This window comes from Molothrus aeneus, chromosome 5, assembly GCF_037042795.1.
Source record: "Molothrus aeneus isolate 106 chromosome 5, BPBGC_Maene_1.0, whole genome shotgun sequence".
NCBI lineage: Eukaryota > Metazoa > Chordata > Aves > Passeriformes > Icteridae > Molothrus > Molothrus aeneus.
The window spans coordinates 32,636,830-32,657,477 of NC_089650.1; the positions used below are offsets into that span (position 1 = coordinate 32,636,830).

A 20,648-nucleotide genomic window follows, 5' to 3' on the forward strand; every position below is an offset into this window, starting at 1 on the left:
TTTTGTTTTTAAATTCTTGTAGAGATATCTTGTATCTTGAACTTGTATAAGCTACCTTGTAGCACTTGCCAAAAGAAATTTAAATAAAGGCCATTTATTATGTCATCAACTCTGTTTTATTATGAAGAAGAGACACTGCTGCTAAAATCAGAAAATTAAGTTGTACATGAGAATAAACATAAGGTTCCAGTTTGAAATATCTGCATTTAAGCCTGCAGAAAGCCCATTTTTTAGAAACCTCCCACACAACATAACTGTATTCCAGCCAACACAGCTCAACTGAAACTTGTTTGTCTGGGTTAAGACTTCTTTCATATTTTTATTCTTGGAACTTGAGGTGTTTTTTGTTTTATTTATTTCAGGTTAGAGCAGAAGTTAGGATTATAGTTACTCTCTTAACTGGGTTCCTGTGAAGTGTATTCATGATGCTCATTCTAGAGGTAATCTCAGTTCTTGCTTTGCTGAAGCAACCATTGGCATACAGAAAAGTGGTTCTGTACTGGTAGGTCTTTGGAAGATCTGACACTTAACGTGTCCTTTCAATAACTATAAGAATTCAAAAGAGGCCCTAAGGTTTCTTTCACCCTTGAGAATAAGTTGGGCATTTTTTTTCAGTTCTCAGTGGTGGCAAAATACAATGTGAAGGAAGGACTAAAAACCTAGTAGAATTGCCATTAGAAAATTGGTCTTTGCACTGGCTCAGTTTTGGAAGTACATTATTCATTTAATGGAAAATCTTATGGATTCATTTATGAAGTTGGCTGCAATAGCCCCTGATGTGGCAGTGAGCTGTCTGTGTGTTGGTGCCTCTTTGTCCAAGCAAAATCACTGCAGCTTCTGAAATACAGAAACTTTAGGGTAGTTTAAGCTCACATTGTTACTTTATTTGTAGTAGGTGAGAAGTACTCACCTAGTCACATATAGCTCATCTAGCAGTTGATAATTCATTGATCTGTAATAGTATGATTACTTGCAGTGGTTTATAAATACTCTCAGAATAGCTTTCTGAAACTTCATTCCTTATGGAGTAAATTGTATTCTTAAGCTGCAGATGAGACTTAAAATATTTCTGTATCTATGATTGGCTATATCTAAAATGTTTAGATACATCATTTGATGTACTAAAGTAGACTTTTAAGATCTTCTTATTGAGGCTTTTTCAGTACAATTAATTAATTCTTATATTCTTAAAATGTTTTTCATAGTCTTGTGTTTTGTTTTGGAAAGTTCCATGCAGAAGACATCCAGGTCTGTTTGCTCTCACAGGAGGACAACTCATTCCATTTTGGCATCAGCATCAGAAGGATTTGTTCTGCCACTTATCCATCTTTCTGTGGAATCATCTCTGCTGACTCATCTTACTTTTTCATTTCAGAAAAACCTCTACAACAACATTGCTTTTCCTTTTGCCTTGTCATGATTCCCTTCATTTTCTGAAGTAGTTTGCAGTTGGAGTTGGGGGAATCTGTAGCTGTAACACAGTGCATGCTTATCCAGGCTGTTTTGTTTTGTTTTGTTTTGGTTGGAGTGGAGGTGAGTGAAGAGGTGTCCCTCAGCTGTTCCTCACCCCTGCTGTGCCAGGCCTGCAGAAGTCCCATGACCTAGCCCAGTTTAAATGATTCACATCTTGTGAGTGTCTGTTTAAAATAATTTGCAGTAGTGGGGATTCCTCTGACAGAAGAGGGTTAGGGAGCACCTGCATAGACAGGTCCACAGGCAGTTCAGAAAAACCTCAGCCACAGTGGGGAAAGAGGTGGTAAGGACCAGGTGTGGAGGACTGGTAATCTCCTAATCCCTTCCAGCTGTCTCTAGCAGAGTGTGTCACACTGCCCCTTCATACAGCTGCCAATATGGGAGATGACAAAGAGTACCGTGTGAGAGACTATTATTAGTAACTTTAAAGATGTGGGAGAAAATCAGAGGGTGGAGTTCTGAAAGGAATATGGTTTGCCATGTTTCTAACCATTTAGTTTTAGTCCATCTTTTTTTCTTCAAAATCAAGACTGTCGTTAGTCAATTTAACCTTGTATGGTTGTGTATGATGCCCACTTCTATTTTGCTGGTTAGTAGTGTAGCAAAGTAACAAAAAAGTATGTAAAAATACAGTGCTAGATTTGGTGTTGTAACGTTTGAATAAATCTTCTTTGCCTACTTCACAATGAAACAAAAAAAAATCTGAATATTTTATGAAGCTTCATAGGTTCTCTCTTGAATGAACAAAATCAATGGTTTATTGCCTCTCTATTTTTATGCTTCAAAGTTAGACTGAGCCCTAGGTAAAAATGGCTTGTGGAGGTGAAGTGTATAATGCTGCAGGTAACTAGACACCTTTAAGTGAAGAAATAGACATTTTTACCATTAAGACCAGCAACTCATTTGAGTCATGAGAACAGTCTTGCAGATTCTTTATCATGAAGACCTGGATAAGTTTGGGAGCTTTGAAGTGTATTTCAGTGGCAAAGGGCTCCAGAACCCTAGGAACTCAAGCTTTTAGAGAGAATGTTGGGATTTAGTACCTGGATGTGACTCTTACCATATTTTCTGTACGCCTTCATTTTTCAGGACAAGTTTGTTTGTGGAACCCAGTTTATGGTAGTATTTGTTGAAGTTGCAGTGGGTACTCAGAAGTTTGTGGTGCTTTCCCTGGCCTTCATTGCCAGCTAACTCTCTCAAAAGATAGCTGAGATATCTGGACTGTGCCAGGTTCTTTCCAGATGAGAGATGTTTTCAAGTCCTGTTCTTAAACATTCTAGCTTTCCTGCGTTTTTTTGGTGGTTTGGTATTTGATGTTTTTTTCCTTCTGAAAACAGCAATACAGAAGCAGAGGAAACAGCTTGTTCTGCATGTGGACTGTTTATTCAGGAAATGAGAAGGCAGGTGATGAAACTCAGGGTGGAAGGAAGTGTTTCATTAAGGGTAGATTTGGTGGGTGATAGCATTAAGTGATCACAGTGTACTTGGGGAACTTGAGGCAGTTGTTGATTCTGGTTTGTTTATATTTGCAGCAGACTTTTGAGTATTCAAATATTGCAATTCAGAGTTAATGTAACTATGCAGTCTGCCATCTATGCCTTCTATATAATTACCGGTTTTGTCAAGTTCTCCTGTTTGGACTGACTTCACAGTAGTAGGAATTGAACCTAGAGATTTTCTCAGCTCTCAGATTTCTCTTTTAGAATTGCAGAATACAACCAGTTCCTAATTCTTCCAAGTTCTTCTTTGTCAAGAATGTTAGTTTGAGAGTTGAGAAGAACTTGTGATTTCTTTGTTTACCAGATCGTTTACTGGGTTTTTTTTGACCCTGTTGCCTCTCCTCCATTTTTACTAGTAACTTTGCTTCAGTTCCTGCTTTCTTGGAACTGATCTCAACAAACACAGGGTACTTGGCATGCAGTGGCACTGTGTCATGTGCAAGAAGCTGGCCTGATCTGTAGCTTGATAATGAAGTGTACTTGGTGTGCAGACTTGTTAGCTGAGAAAGATGATCTGTGGCCTTGTGCTACAACCACAGAAGGCTTCTCTTCCTCTGGTGCCCTGTATTCAAAGAGCCTTGAGAGTAAGACATGCTTCCTCAATTACCTTCTGTGCTATTGCTGCTCCCCCGCTGCCTGGAGCAAAGTGAAAGTGCCTTCAGCAGCCATAGGACAGCCTGAAAGACACATAGATTCTTTGAGAGCCTTTGTTTGATCACCCTTGTTAGATTTTGGGTACAGATTTCCTTTAATCTCTTGAAACTGATCCTATACATCTTAGGAGTTGTAGGTAGCTATAACTGTTATAGTTAAATCTTAATATCTAGGAAACTTGTTCTTTTTGGTTTGTTTTAGCACTAAGATGCCTTAGTCAAGAGAGTTACCTTAAGCTTCCTTGTGGACCTTATAGAATTGCTTACCTGGAGTTCACCTGGTTATCCTGACAGATGGCTGAACAGGAGTCAGTAACTTGCCCTTGCCATAAAGTAGATGCATGGTGCTCCTGAATGCTTTAGAGAAAGCACTGCCAGCAGATTGAGAGTAGCAATCCTTCCTCTCTGCTCAGCACTGTTGAGTTCACATCTGAGCTCTTGGGTAGTTCAGGGCTCCGGAGTACGGGGGGATGTGGATGTACTGGAGAGATCCAGTGAAGGTCTGTGAAGATGATCAAAGGCCTGGATCATCTCTTGTGTGAGGAAAGGCTGGAGGAGCTGGGTCTGTTTAGCCTGGAGAAGAGAAGGCTCAGGGCAAATTCATCAATGTGTATAAATACCTGAAGGGAGGGTACAAAAGTGACAGGTACACATTCTTTCCAGTGGTGCTCACTGATGATACAAGAGGCAGTGGGCACAAACAGAAACACAGTGAGTTCCATCCCAGCATCAGGAACACTTTTTGACTTGGAAGGGCGACCAGGCACTGGCACAGGTCGGCCAGGGTGTTTGCGTAGTCCTCATCCTTGGAGATACTCAAAAGCTGTCTAGACATCCTTCTGCAAAGGGGAATTTGGGCAAGATGACCTTCAGAGATCTTTTCCTACCTGGACCATTCTCTGATTCCCTGTGGAATAGCATTTCTTGGGTGCTGTTGTGATTCTGCTTTCCAGGAAAGACCTAGGTGAATTTTTATCCTTCTTGACATCAATGTAAACAACTCATTTTCTTTTCTCCTTGTATGCCTTGTCTTTACTTGCTGCCACATGGATCTTTAAAGTCAATGTATTGTTATGCTTGTGTCATCTTAAAAAAAAAATACAGTTTATTCTCATCTGATACTCATCTTGAGCAATTTAAATGCTTCTACTTCTTTTAGGCTTTAGAGAAGGAAGGCAGGCATCCAGCAGAGCTGAGCTCAGTTTGGAGGTCAGAGCCCAGGAGGGCACTTCCCCTCTGGAAAGGCTGGGTCAGGAGGCAGCAGCCACTTCCCAGGCAGCCGGTGGCAGGGCACGGTGGGCCTGGTTTGGTGCTTGCCTTGAGCTTTGGTGCTGGAGTGTACTGTGATACTGTAACAGGTCACCAAACAGCGCTGCAGTGCACCTGCCCTCTCTAAGGACCCTAGGGGAAACTCCTTAGGAAGACAGCTAAAACCTGCCTGTGTAATACACTGTGCAGGTGTTCAAGTAACTTGGTCATTGACTAAAAAGAAAATGTGTTAGGTTCAGGGGGTCATCTCTACCACTTGCACTTTGTGGCTGCACCTTGGCTGAAATTCAGGAATTTGTCTGGGGACATTGGGGACTCTTGATGAAACTCCAGATTTAGTGAAGTGTTTGAACTGAAGCTAATCTTGTGTGGGAGAAGGGGAGGAAGAGTCCTTTTGTGAATTGGATTATAATTTAATATTATAAATATACCACCAATTGTATTACTGCCATGGTGTCAGGGTTAAACTCTCTTCTGCCTAGAACAAATATCATGTTTGGTGATGAGCTCTTGTTATGCTGGCAGAAAAAGGGCCTTGGATTGCCTAATAACCCCTTTATCTAGTTAAACATATCCTGCAATAAAAGTTTATGTAATCTGGTTAACAAAGAATATGTAAGTCAATGCAGAACACTGCCATATCCACTTCACTGATCTCTATAGGACTGAACAAAAACTTGCTACCACAGTTTCTCTCATCGCCGTGGCACCTAAGTTGTGCAGCTTTAGATCTGTGGTTTGTGTACCTATATCTAAGAGAATATTGGGTAACAGCACAGTACTGAGACGACCATTATGGCTTTTGAAATTAATTTTTTTTAATGATGGCAGTTGTCTTCTTACCTCTTCCCATAAGACTTTTTAGCGTGTATGTGTGTAGATAGTTAGAAAAGATCCTGTTCATTGTCATGGTTTGGCGCTGGCACAATGCCAGTTCCCCCATGAAAATATATGCTCCCTGGTGTCTGCTGTGAGATGTGACCAGGAATAAGCAAAGCAGGCCCCCACTTAGAAATAAAGAAAAGAAAACTTTATTAACTAAACTACAACTCTAATTAACAAGAAACACACAGGGAAAATGAAAACTTTCCAAAAACATTTCCTCCTCCCCCCACCAAATTTCCAATACATCTATCCCCCAAAATCACCACCTCTCGGTCCAGCACCACCCTTCAGACAATCAATTCTCAGTTCATCAAGAGGAGAGGAGTCCTTCTTGTACCATGGGCTTCCCCTGGAAACACAGCTGAAGCCTCCTGTGTTTCCATGTCACTCGTGGCACCGCCCAGAGAACATCTGCCGTCGTGACATCTTCCCTCCATGCCCAGTGCTCTCACCACTGCACATGGACCAGAGCTGCTTCTAGGGTCTTCCTTTTAAGGATGCTTTGTCCCGTTCCAAAAAGAGCACAGTCTCACCTTTGGGACACCTGTCCCCCCAGATTTCACCCCCTGGGGCCGAGGGGTCTCAACACTGAACTCTCTTGGCTCTGAGCCATTGCCTCCCCCTGAATGCAGTCTCTGTGTCACCAAACATGGTTCTGTCCATGGCTATAACAAGAGGAGTCCAGCTAAGGCCACTCCATCATCTCTTCCCACCTAAGATTCTTCTCTACTCTCCCGACATCTTTCTCTTGCCCAGAGCTTCACACTTGCACATTTCCTTCTTCCATTTAATCTCTATCTCTCTTCTAGGAAAGGTCAATGTTCTGCCAAAGTTTTCATTGTCCAAAGAAGGGTTAAAAACTCGGGCTCTGCCTTCTCAGGAACTCCCACAGCAGACACCTTCTCGCTGCCCCCCCCCCTTGTCCTTCTCGGCCGTGCTGCCGGCACATGTTATCAAGTTTCAAGGTAGCACAGTCCCAAGCACAGGCTGTGCTCTCTCCCTCTCTCCTGGGGGGGCTGCCCGATGCCTTCTGGTGCTTCTCCCACCTTTCCATCCTCGAGGCCTCTTCACCTCCCATCTCTGTCCAAGCCCCGGCCTACCTCACCCAGCCTCATGGCTCCCCCCAGCCCACAGCTGGACAGGGGAGAGACCCGAACTCTTTCCTCACCGGAACCCAAGAGAGCTTCCCCCGGGAGTGCTCTGCTTTTAACCCCTGTGTTCTCAGAGGCAGACCCATGTGCCCAGTGGCCACACCAGGTGCCAATATTCAAATCTGAGCACACATTGGTGTGACCACAGCATATCCCAGAAAACTTACTTCCTCTCAAACCACAACAATAGTTAGAAAAGATCCTGTTCATGCAGAGCAGTAGCTTTCATTGATGCATTTTTTTTCCTTCTGTGGAAGATCTAAGGAGGATTTTCCTATTCTCAAGGTCCAGTGAACTGAAAACCAAATAGTTACAAAAACTACCAATGGCTGAAGCAATCTGTTCAAACCATGGAACCCCACAATGGTTTGGGTTGGAACGGCCCTTAAAAATGATGTAACTCTAATCTCCCTGCCATGGGCAGGGATATCTTCCACTAGACCAGGTTGCTCAAAGCCCCACCCAATCTGGCCTTGAACACTTCCTTGGCCTTCAAACCAAGGCTCTCAAAAAAATCTAAGTGTCTTTCCGGGATGGACATCCACAGCTGCTCTGGGCAGCCTGTTGCAATGCCTCACTACCCTCACAGTAAAGAATTTCTTTCTAATATCAAATATAAACATTGTGAAAGTGAAGTACATCTGTGAATGACCCAGTGGACCGACCTCCTGACGACACTTCTTTTGATTCAGCCCAGGATACATTGTCTTTCTGGGCTGCAGGCAGATGTTGCTGGGTCATGTCTAGTTTTCATCCACCAGTATCCCCAATTCCTTTTCCTCAGGGAAAGAAAATTCTCAACGCATTGTCCACCCAGCCTTGGGTGTTTGTGCTTGCAAGTATTTGTCCTGGGGTAACCCCAGCCCAGGTGCAGGACCTTGCCCCTGGCCTTGTTGAACTGATGTCCTGAGGTTCACACAGACCCAACTCTGAAGCGTGCCAAGGTCCTCTGGATGGCACCCCTTCCCTCCAGCTTGTCAGCTGCACTACACAGTTTGGTGTCATCAACAGAAATACGATGGGCTTCAAGTGTTCACAGGACAGGTTATGGATTGTGTGATAAGAGGGAAACATTTCCCCTCTGCTTTGAAGATACAGTTTTGACTTGTTCAACCTTCTTCACAGTTGGAGAGAAAGAGCTTATTTTCTGGCAGGATTTGTCTGATTGGTACAGTGCTCTAAAGTAATACCTTTGTGTGTGCCTGATTGTATCCAGTGTCTATAAAGGAAAAATAGCTGACTAGCTGGCTGTCATTACAGAGTTATTTTGAAATAATTTCATTTTGCATGTACCCTTCTGAACACTTAGGCTTTTAAGAATTAATATTGTGAAGGAGCATTTGTTAATTAAAACCTCAAGCTGACCAAACTGCAAACACTTGTGAATGTAACAGAGAGCAGCAAAAGCGTGTCATGAACATTCCCCAAAAGCTAGAAAAACCCCTAGATCAATAAAATGATACATTTGGGGTTGTATCTTCAAATCTAATGGTTGGATTAGCTAAAGTTTAAAAGAGCTTGCTTGTGGGATCACCCTTCATAATAACCTGGCTGCATTTACAAATAAGAAAATTCCCCTTCCCTACATTGGTTGGAAAATTGTTTCAAAGTTTTGGGGCTCAGATGGTTAGAAGCATTCTGTAATTTTCAAAATAAATCTGTTCTCCAATTTCATACTTGTTTGACTCTTTGGCAGTATCCTTTTGCTGAGAGAGCCCTTTTCCTTCCTTTGTATTTATTTTGGCATATAACAGAAGCAATATTGTTCACTTTCAGCCTTCATTTTGCCAAGAAAAATAAGGCAAGCTGGCTGTCTACTCATAAGCTAAACAGTTTGGGGGAAGGTAGTCCTTAACCATTTCTGCACCTGCTTTACTGTTTAAACAGGAGCAGGTAGAATTTTTTCCTTCCTTTTCCCAGAAGACTTCTCTGCAGCCTTTAGGAGCATGCTGGATTGAGTCTTTGGGACCACAAGTGATCATGAATGCTGAGAATTAGACCATTGGGTATCTGTCTGATGGTGCTACTCTTGAGACTTAGATAAGGAAGGCTGTCATTGTGTGAGCAGATGGAGGAGCAGAATACACCAGGAGCATTGAGAATAAAAATGAAGAGTTAAAAAATGTTAAATATAAAAATGGGTTAAAAGTGTTTTAGGCTGAATGTTCCTGTCAGCAAAGATCTGTTCGTTCGGATAACTTGAGTACGGTTACAAGTTTGTGTAACTAAAAAAAGCTGAGAACCTGCTTTAAATAGCAGTGCTTGCATCTGTTTGTAATGCCGCTCATTTGTCATCCTATTTAAAAGAGTTTGGTGTTTCTGCAAATTGAATATGCATGCAGTCTGGTGTTGCTGAATTTCCTGCTAATAAGAGAACCTAAAATGGGTGTGTGGGGGAGAGATGAGAAGCAACAGACATCAAAAATCATCACCCAGGTCTGCATCTCATGTTTGGCTGTGGAAGGTAAGGGTTGCAGTGCCTGCTGCTCTGGGAAACAGAGCTTCAGGGTGAATTCCTCTTTCTGTGGTAATGGCATCTTTCCTTTTATTAATGCAAATTAATAACTTGTAGTCATCTCCTTTCAGAGGTCTACTGTTTCTAACTTACATGAGAGCATCTAGCCATGCTTCCCAATTGCGTGCCACCTCAGTTAATCACTCAGGTGCTTGAGCAAGGTCCTCCTCACTGGGCTAAGTCATTGGACTTAGTTCATTGGAGTAAGCCATAGAAAACTTTTAACTTTGCAATTTTGTTAGCACACAATTGTTTTGTTAAACTATTTTTTAATGGTTCCTTTTGTGGTTTACTGGCATATGTTATAGTAATTACCTAGAATGTATTAATACTGTGTTTTTTCCTGAGGGAAAATTCTAACTTGTGTTACATAATACAAACCCAAAACCCAATTATAATAAAACATGGAGAGCAGTAGAATAAATGGTTATTCTTTTAGTGGGATTTGTTTTGATAAGTGTCTGTTTCCTGAGACAGACCTTGAACCAGAAGATCTTGCGTATTCTGGTTATCTGTTTGCCTTTCTCCCATCCTCCTGCATTCAGGATGTTCCTCAGGTTCCCTGCAGGGACTGTCATGTGTCTTCCCACCTCACCCTCCTGTCTTCATTTAATCTGTTTTTACTAAAATTTGCCATTACCTTGATGCATAGATTAAACACAATGTGCAAACATTATAGTGTAAAAAAAAAAAAATCACCATCTCCGTGCTACCCCTGCTCTTGCACAAGTGTTGGTTTAGCAATTGAGTTTGTAATTTAGCTGCTTCCTGCTCCCTCACCCCACCCAAGACAAAAGCAGAGAAGAAAATTGTCCTTGGGCTGATTCTCTGCTGAAGCACTTGCTGTGGCTGGCAGGAAGGACAGAGTGAGCGCGGCTCTGTGGAGGGTGGGAGCACAGGGTTTTGTCCCTGTGTGATACCAACTGCCCTGCTCCAAACAGGTAAGCACAGCCCCTCATCCCCTGCTGTCCTGTTGGATGGAGGTCTTGGACAGAGACAGAACTATGAGCTCTAGCTGAACATCTCACTAGGCATCCCAGTTTGATCTGCGCCTCTCCTGAAACTTGCTTAACAAATCACTGGTTAAAACACTTCCACCAAGTTTTGCTTGGTTTCAGGGTGTGTGCTTGTCTCTCTAATGCCTTTAAATATGCTGTGGATACTAGGATTCATTGTAGATTTCATTCTCTTGCAAAAATAAATAGGAAATGCCTAGAGAATGAGGAATTGCTTTCTTGCTGTGTGTGATGACCCCCAGAGGAGTGCCCGCTGTGCCACAGAAGGTGCTGGCTTGCACATATTATTTAATTTTTGTGGTTTGGTTCTGCAAAGCAATGCATGGCTGTTTCTGGAGTTATGCTGGGAAGCCTTCAGCTCTGGCTGCTCCAGAATAGCTTTGTTTTGTACCCAAACAGTTGGTGTGCACATGCCTCTAGGAGGGGAGCGGTGTGCTGCTGGGAACTCTGGAACAACGGGAAATACAGGGCAAAACCTGTGGGTTTCTTTTTTTTTTTTGCATAACTCTTCCTTATTTGTAGAAGTAAGTGCTTGTCTCTGTGAGTAGTTTTTGTTTTGGCCATTTTGTCTGAAACTATTCTCTCCATTCCTAAGCTGATTTCTCTGTGTAAATGTTCATGTTTTGCAAGGTACTGTAAAACACAGAGGTTGTTACCATGTGAGACTATTTAGCCTCATAAAACGGAGGGGAGAGAAATTATGGCTGTCTACTGGATTTCAGCCCTTGGAATTAAATTATTACATTTTTCTTTTCTTCTCTAGGATCTCGAGTAGCAGGATGGAAGAGCTCTAACTGATAGAGAACAGGCCTTCTCAACATGGAGAACGTGCCGGTTGATGGGGAGCTGGATAGAAATTCAGTGAGTAACTTAAGTGTGCCTTTGTGCAGTGACATGACTGTGAAGATGCTTTTGCAGGGGAGAGGGTTAAATGACTTGAATCTGTTCACTTTTGCTTTGAATTGATACTTTTCTGGTGAATGCATTTGGAATATTATGTAGTATCATGTATCATTTACTAGATTCTCATGGCAGGAGGGCTGAATGTCAAAAAACTTGTAGATTTTGGATTTGATTTTTGGATTTTGTCTCAGAGTCCCAGAGGAAAAAGGTATTCCTCTCAGTCTAACTGGCACTTTGCTAGTTAGTGATTATGGACAACAGAAGAAATAATGTAGTTCTTGGTGGAATGAGGAGCAGAAAAGACAGAAGGAGTGATAATTATATGTTATCAGAGTGATCTTGAGGTGTAAGAGTTGATAATGTGTACTGATTATAAAATTTCTGAGGCAATGAAGCTCTTTCTAAGCACAATTTAAAAACAGGAAAGGCTAGTGTGTACTATTGTGCTTCATCAACATCATCATAAATGTTGAAATTATACAAGAGTTTAGTTTTTCCACAAGCTGTGTCGTGTAGAAGTACTTTAATAGCTGAAGCAGGAAATGTTTTATAGTTTCCAAAGCACTGCTTCCCAAAGGCAAAATAGGATATGTTTTTCTGTAACTGAGGTGAAGGTCAAATTTAACACCTCATTACTGGCAAACATTTTATGTGATACTGAACTACTACATGGAGCTATTACCTTGATCAAGTGTTTTATTACTGTTTTTATCTTTAGTGGTGAGTTTGGAGACAAACTGTTTTGGAGTGTGCTAAGAAAATTCTTGGCTTTTTTCTGTAATGAACAAATTCATTGGTTTGCTGCATGGCCTATGCATTTATATCCCAGATGCAGCATACTTATGAGTATCAACTGCCAACTGTGCAGTAGGGTATTTTCATTTTTTTAAAAAAATGCTGTCAGTTCAGTTGCTGCCCTCCTTGTTCCTTAAAATACATTAAAAAGTACCAGTTTACAAAACACTTCAAAGTAATGTAAGATGTACTACTTTTCTTTTTGTGACATTCCTTCAGAATAGCATGATCTTAAGAAAGTTCCACAAAATGAGTGTCTGTTTTACCAAGACTGCTTTAGAAGAATGCTAAGTGTAAGGATAGATTGCCTTTCATCCTATATGCTTCTGAAGTGTCATCTCAGAATAGTTTTTTTTTTAAACTGATGATGTATTATAATAGGCTAGTCTAAGCATTTCTTATCAAAACATCAGTCAGTGGGGTAATTGTCTAAATTGCAGTTACAATGTCAAGTTTTGTGTGTTGCACTACAAGTGTTAAAAACATATTTGAAAGCTTATTTGGTAGTCTAATATGCAGCCTAGTGTATATCATAGTAAAAGAAGTGAAAATTAAATATTAAAAATGCCATATGTATTTTAAGAGAGATTGACCCAGAAATTTTGAAGACCTTTAGTCAATGCAAATCCTGACACTTCCCAGAAATTTAATTTTTTTGAAATCATGTTTAAAATTTTTCAGTATTCCAGACTTTTAGGTGCAATCTAAATTTTTTTTAAGTTCCATTGTCATGATAAAATGAATGAAATACATATGTTGTAACGTGCATAAGGAATACTGAGCAAAATTTTTCTCCACTTTTAAATCCTTTGGGATGTTTCTAGGAGGTATCTAAAAAAATCTTGTTTAGAGGTGTCAGATTTCTAATTTGATTTTTTGGCTGGCTTATTAAAGAACAAAGGATGAGGAGATCACAGGCCTTAATGCTGTGCTTTTTCCTTTCCAGAATCAGTATACAGAGAAAAGTCTCATATTAAATGCTCTTCCTGTCTCACAATTAGGTTGATATGTACTGAATCTAAGTTTGAAGACAAAGGCTGTGACAGCTCAGCTATTTTTGTAGTCTGACACCATTAAAACAGTGCAAAATAATAGATGCTCTGAGTTCTTGTCTGAGAACAGTTTTTGTCTACTTTTCTATAAAATAATAATTTAATTAAGTCTCACTTCGCCAGAACTTAGAACATTACATGGAAATGTATGGTATAAACAGTTCTTTTTTGAAATATTTTTTTAGAAATTTTTAGTCACTTCTAATTTTTGCTGAGACAAACTTTTAATAAATAATTTGCCTGTGATAGAACTTGTATAGTCAGTGTCAGTCCTTGTTATTTAATACATCAACAGACATAAAAGTACTTTCTTTCCTTGAAGCATTGAATCATTTTTATTGATCAGATTTGTAGGTTGGGTCAGTGGTCCTGAATTTAAACTGACTGGATTAATTTCAATGGTTTACATGTATCAGAGACTGCCTTCAGGGAAAGTCTGTCTTCAGCAAGGTGAAAACTCAAACTTGGGTTTAGAATGTTCATTTAAACTATTAAAAATTTAGTTGTATGTTTTGATTGTAAAAATACTGTTTTAAAATAACTTTTATGATAAGAGATTCACACGTGTTAGCGTGACACATGCTTTTGCTTTTACCCTAATATTCAACAGGAAAAGGATTTTGTTTTTTAGAAGAACTTGGCAGATATAACTTAAAGTTTAGCAGCAGTTGTTATAAGCTTTATTTCTAAGAAATGAACATCTAAAAACAGGCTCTTTTGAAGCACGTAAGCTGCCTTTGTATAAAAACAATTACAGCTGCTGTCTCGTGATACTTTATATTGCTGGATTTATATTGCTGGTTTTACTTCTAAGTCTTAGTCAAAAACTTTACTGGGAGGAGGACTAGGCTTCATGTATTTTGGTAGCAAAATTTTCAAGTAACTGTGCCTCTGTAGAAATGAAATTGATCACGTAGCGTTGAGAACCTGTCAGAGGATTTGTTCTGTAATCTGTAATCAAAGTCATCAATTATATAATGGGAAAATAGGGCTAGGCTGTGCCTCTGGGAATATATGTATGTTTCTCTTAATTTTCTAGATTTAGAATAAGAGTTGTGGGTGGTGATGGACAGGAATGTCCAGAGAGCATTCTTTTCAGAGAAAGCCCTGAAGTAGTAAAATGGTCACGTTTTGTTCCCTTAGTTGTTTGGAACCTCAGTTTGCAGTGGTACGAATTGCAGGTGATAGAGGTGCAATAGGCCATTGGAAAATGAAAGGTCTTTTTGGCCAAAACAGTCTCATTTTAGTGCCTTAACATCTTGCACCAATGTTTAGAAATATATAGTCTGCAGGTTTTAGGTAAATACACAGACCCAAATACCTCTGATGAGGAGAGGGGGTTGACCAGCAACAGAGGGAGTTTGGTGTGTAAACAGAATGTCAATTGGAGAAGATAGAGGACAGAATTAGACAGGCTTGTGTTTCAGCCTCTGGCATAGGAGCTGTTTGTACCAGTTCATAGGATTAACCATGCAATGCTAAAATATTTACATGAAAAGCCCCTGCATTGCCATCTCAGGTGACAGGCTGCCCTGCTCTCTGGTGTCCCGTTGTATGTTGGCCAGGGCTGCTTGCCGGGCAGGCAGTGAGACAGGACCTGCTGCGCTGCCTTTTCCCTCTTGTTTCCTGCACACGTAAGTAATGCACTGCCAGTGAGCATCTGGCTGAGCTCAGGTGCTGCTGATCCTGTCTGTTCACAGTGTATTTTTCCAGTTCCATTCTCTTGCTGTCCAGCTCCCAGTGACCACTGCAGCAGCCCAGTGCTGAATAGCTGTGCTCCCAGTCCTTCAGTTCAGTTGCTGGATCTCTGTATAGTTTCTGCAGGCTTCTTGTTCTCTTGTCAGCCACTGTTCTCTTGAATCTAAAATCAGCATAGGGTAGGACAGTTCCAGTCTAAACATAAACTGTTTCCTAGTCTGCAGTATGTTATCTGTACATTAAGAATAAACACTTTGCCATGAAAGCCATTGAATTTTTGAATACATTGCATGTTCTACTACTCAGATCTGTCTGGTAAGTTCATGGGTTTCCCTCTTTGACCTGAAGTTAGTCTCTGGCAGAAATAGAAGGTTATTTGCCAAGTGTGCTTATATTTTATTTCAGTTTTTCCAGATAAGTCAAGTCATGTTCCAGAAAGTGCAGAATTATGAAAGAGGGGTTCCCTCATCTTTCCAATGATGTGTACTGCAATTGCTGTATATTCATTGCAGTACTTTGCATTTGCACATTGCACTGTCAATTTACAATTTAACACCCTTAGGCAGATGTGAGTGATAAAAAAAAAAAATAATCAGTGTTTTGAGGTCAGGAGTGCAAGACAAGATTCCTGCTTGCAAAGATTTTGATTATGATTTTTCTTTTTTACATTTCCTGCTGTTAAGTCCTGATAAGAGAGACAAGATTGGATCCTCTTTAAAGCAGAGCAAGGATTTCACTACTCTATGGAGCACAATTTTTTTATTTGGGATATAGAAGATATGTCATGTTTGGATTTATTTTATTTTTAAGGAGGAAATGTTCATGCTGATCAGTATTCTTGTGTTCTCCTTTTCTATTATTCACAGATTTCAAATGCAGTAAATCCGTAAAGACATAAGTGGAATTTGCCTTTTATCTGTACATGGCTGAGCACAGTGGGATCTTAGCCTTGATTGTGGTCTTTGTTAGCAAGGATTTTAAAAATATTCCAGATCAAATATCAGAAAAGCTTACAGGATATTACTGTGCAGTTACCCTCCTTTAGTGCCTGTATTTGATGCATTCAGTGGGAGAGAAATTCTAAGCAACTTGGTTCTATGGAAACACTCAGATATAAAATATCCTCTTAAATTTAAAACTGCACTGTTTGTCTTGCATCCTAAGCAATTTCAAATGTTACCTGTGTTTGTAGATGAGCTGAATCTGTGGCTTCTAAGCTTGTGTTTGTATTAAAAAGCAGTTAGGCTTGGATCTAGCATTAGTAGGTGCTTGCACATTACTTACGGCTTTAAAGGTATTTTTTCCTTCCAAAACACTTTCCTGAAAGTGGAGTGATTTTGGAAACATTTTGTGTTATTTCAGCTTTCTTCAGAGCTTCAGTCTTTTTGAAACCACTCCAGCTTAAAATTTCTTTAAAAATGCTGTGTATCAAGTCATACGAGCACTAAATTGTGGCTGGAGACATTCCACTCACAAGAAGTGGTTGAGGCAGTTGCTGTTTACTAATGATGGCTCCTAATAATGGCTTTTCTATAGGCATATTTGTCTGATTTGTTGCTTCAACTTTTCTGAACTGTGGAGTCTCTGGAGGTCTTGCCTTTGGCATTGAGGTGCATGTTGTATTTTAGTTATGAACTAACACTGTTTTCATTGTCCTTCTTTCCCGCTGCTGCTGCTGCTTTTTGTGCACTTGCTTCTTCCTGGCCTGGAATTTTATGTTTGCTGTTCTTCATTCCTCAATTGTATGTGTACACAGCATCATGGTGAGAACAGAGACTCTCCTGAACTATCAAGTAAGTGACTCCTCTCTCCTACATTATGTTTGCACATATATTTGTAGTAGTTAGTAGATATCTTTGCATATAGTTGCTGGGATAAATACTAAGTTTTCTTCTTTATCATAATTGAGAAGTTGAAGTGTGATGAAAATTTGCTGTTGGAAAAGTATTTTGCCTGGCATACCACTCATCCAAAAGTTTCCCTACTGTAGCCTTTATTTTTTTAGTGGGAAAAGTTTATTCTTCACCTCTCCCAGTCATGGCCAGGAAAAAAAATCTTTTATATTATATATCTGGAAGAGAAAAACCTATTTTTATCAGTTTGAAGTGAAACTTTCAAATGCTATTGTAGTACAGATAGTAAAGATATGGAAGTAATGGTTCAGAAAAAGGTTTTATTTTTGAGTGTGTTGATTTCTAGTGCTATGTGTGGTTCCCCTAATTTCAATAATTTTACATATTCAGAATTGAACAGATGTATATATACTATAATTCTTCAGGATTGGATCTGGTGAGGTGCTAGGGAAAACTTCAGATGTATATATGTGCTTACATGCAGCCAAAGACTTACTGGTACCATTGGTTTGTGAGCATTAGTATGATAGTATGATTGGCAGAGTAATTTTGCCTGGGATTAAGAGTTTGTGTATGTAGGAAAAAGAAAGGTGCAGGCACAAATTGTTTCTTTTTTCTGTGAGAAATCTGTGCAGAAGTTGTGGTCTTAGCTGATATAGCTTATTATAGACATTAAAAAACAATGTTGAATTGAATTGTAGTAAACATTTTCCTGTATATGATGTCCTTGTGCTATTTTCAGTGGTGCAGACACTTTCACAGGCTCATTATAGAAACAGAAGTGGGAATCTGACTCCCCAGATTTTTTTTCATAGCTTTACCTGAAATAAATTTGCTGTAAATTTATATTTCTTCTAAGGTATGACTTGTACTGACAAACTTTTGTATTAGTAATTTGATGACCAGTATGATGAACATGGACAAAGTATGTCTTCTCAACTCTCAACAGTTCTGTTGGTATTGGAATGTGACCTCTAAAGAGTCACAAGGAGGCTTTGATATTTACTATTTGTTGTTTCTTCTCTAAAATAATGTCTTCTCCCTCACCTCAGAGCAAAAGTCTGAGTGTTGGGATGAGGCATTTTGCAGGAGGAGGGACAACTTCCTCCTAGTAGCTGCTATGGTGTGAATAAATAGTTATGTTATTAACTGATTTATTTCCATTTGTTTAGTACTTTTACGCTGCTTTATATAAAAAGGAGATTGAAAAACTCTCCTGCCAATCATTCTTCAGCTTTTTAGATGGAATTTCTCAAAAACCTGCTTAGTTTAAGAAGTTCACCTTGAATACCCAGGCATATGAAGAGCTTGCCATATGGTATTCTATATTAGGTGATACATAAACTCTGTTTGGTCAGAAAAGAGCCTTTCTGACAGTTCTAGGAGTTGTTGCAGGACCTAATTGACTCCTAATGAAGGGATATGAATTTTACAGTGAGCTTGAAGCTGGTAGTCCTGTTAGTGTGACTGAGTCCCCCCTGCTGAATGTAGCTCATGCTTTAGTGACACTCGTGTGCAGAGCTTGCTTACGCTGCAGGTTACTGGCAGCTTCTGCCTGAGAAATAACTGCATTGTGACAGCTTTAAGAAACCTTTGGAATTCCCAAAGCTTAAAAAAGAGTTAGCAGTGCTGCATGGTGCCTGTTCACAAACAAGCCTTCTGTAGAGGTTACTCAGGGGAGGGTTGCCAGTGCAGTTCCTGCAGTGGAGCCCACAATGTCACCTGCTGCAGTGGCATAGGGGCTGGTGGGGGCACCTGCAGAGCACAGTAGGCTGAGAAATCCCATCCCTGCAGAAGCTAAGTGGCCAGTGGCTTGTCAAAAGGAGTTTTCAGCTAGTTGGGTGAAAGCTGGTCTTCCTTCAGTGCACTGTACACATTAAATCTTTAAAACAAGTATAGCTCACTCGCCTTGCAGAGACCCATTTTGTGCAAACCTGTGAAGCAGCTGCTTTCTTCCCCCTTTTATTTTCACATACAAGACCTTCTGCAGTATGGTCTCTTCCCAAGACTTCAGCAACTGCCTTGCTCCCCCCTTTCCCTTACTTGTAGTTGCAGAACAATAAACAGCTAGTTGGTACAAGAAGAAGAGCAAAATCAGACACTACTTTGAAATACCAGCTTCCGGCACTGAGGGACTTGAGTTCTGAAGTGGTAAAATGAGCTGGTTGCCTCCCTTGTCCATTTCCTTACATATTTTTCCTCAGCAGCAGTTCACAGAGAGTATAGTTTCTCTGGAGCAGAGCTTTAGATGGCTTATCTGATGTAGAAAAATAATACAGGTGGGTGTACTGCAATCCTTGCATTCTTCATAGAATCATTTAGGATGGAATACACATTTAAGAATCATCAGGTCCAACTGTTAACCCAGCATTGCCAAGTCCACCACTAAGCCATGTCCCCAAGTGCCACATCTACACATCTTTTAAATACCTCCAGGATTGGTGACACTTCCCTGGGCAGCCTCTTCCAATGCTTGAGAAGCCTTGTGGTGAAGAAAGTTTTTCTAATATCCAATCTAAACCACTCATGCCACAACTTGAGGCTGTCACTCTTGTCCTGTCACTTGTTACATGGGAGAAGCTACCTTTCAGGTAGTGGTAGAGAGCAGTAGAGTCTACCCTGAATCCCCTTTTCCCCAGGCTAAACAACCCCAGCTCCCTCAGCCATCCTCATCAGACTTGTGCTCTGGACCCTTCACTATCTTCCTCACCCTTCTGGACACTCAAGCACCTTTTTATTTTTTCATACTGCTTTGTGTTCATTCCAGGTTTTGCTGCAAAATGTTTCCACTACTGTAATAAGAGTAGTGATAAAGCTAAGAAGGCCTTTGTACTTTGCAGAGTCCATCCAGAGAATAGAACTTGTTTGGTTTGACTCAAATCTTCTGCTGAACTTTTAAGGAAAGCTTGGGAACTCTTAAAATCATCCGTGTTGTAAGTTCCAGTCTTTTCTTTAGTAAATATTGCTTGTTTCCCTCTTTGAGCACGTTGTCAGTATATCTCCTTTCACACAACAGGTGTTACAGAGTCATTCTTTGATTATGAAAAAGGTACAGTTTTGTTGTCTGCAGCTTAACAAGATGTACAGAAACTGTAAAACAGGATGGCTGGCCAGGTGATCCTAGAAATAGGTAGGAAGACACCAGACAAGTCTTTCAGACCATTGAGGTTCAAGGAGAGTAACTCTTCTGCTTTAAGCCTCTGCCTTGACAGAATTTGTACATGATTTGTATTGTTAAGACTTGTTTCTTGTGATGTATATACAGACATTGATCTTAGCTTTCTGGGATGTTGGTACAGCTTGATCTGGCAAGTTGTTTCATGGGTTGGCTGAGTTGAGGCTAGTTAAACCAAAAGCTATCTCAAAGTGGCAAAGAAAAGAAGTATTTCAGAAGATAAGCAACAGCTCAATGCTGTATCTCTATTGAGTATCAGCCTTTCCAACCTCATGCTAATTTTTGTTTTCATCTTTTGCCTCATGTCTTAGACCAGTCTTACTGGCTTCTTTCTGCCATCCTCTCCAAAGCAAATATCTGGTTTGAAAACCTCAGTTTTTAGAATGAAATGTTTTGCAACAGAGCAGTTGAATACCAGTATCATAAACAGCAGTGAAGTTCTTAATAGAAATCTATGCACAAGCACATAACATCTTTGAATGAGCATCCATTTTATATTTCAACAGTGGTAACAAACAGTGATGACCAGCCTATAACTCCAGGAAAAATGAACCAGCACCAGGGGAAAGAAGGCTATTTTACTCCAACCAAAGAGTTACTTCAACCGTGTCTCAGTCCAGGAAGTGCCCATAGTCATGGTAAGACAACGTTATTTTTTGCAGAAGTTTTAAAGAATTTAAGTTCTAACATTAATTATATGTTCCAAATATT

The 20,648-nt window shown here is 40.2% G+C and overlaps 1 protein-coding gene across 2 annotated transcripts in view; it reads left to right on the forward strand.

The window, feature by feature from the left end:
* The window catches only part of OSBPL8 (oxysterol binding protein like 8), an 85,418-nt gene that overhangs the window by 19,025 nt on the left and 45,745 nt on the right, over positions 1 to 20,648 (forward strand). Inside the window, exons 1-4 of one of the 2 annotated variants that reach the window (XM_066549958.1) lie at positions 11,246 to 11,322; positions 16,666 to 16,702; positions 19,603 to 19,695; positions 20,444 to 20,575. In XM_066549958.1, coding sequence (XP_066406055.1) covers positions 20,485 to 20,575 — 91 coding nt within the window. In that variant the 5' untranslated portion in view covers positions 11,246 to 11,322; positions 16,666 to 16,702; positions 19,603 to 19,695; positions 20,444 to 20,484. Of the gene's footprint in view, positions 1 to 11,224; positions 11,323 to 16,665; positions 16,703 to 19,602; positions 19,696 to 20,443; positions 20,576 to 20,648 lie in introns of those variants that run through there. The other variant, XM_066549957.1, reaches the window with a different exon arrangement.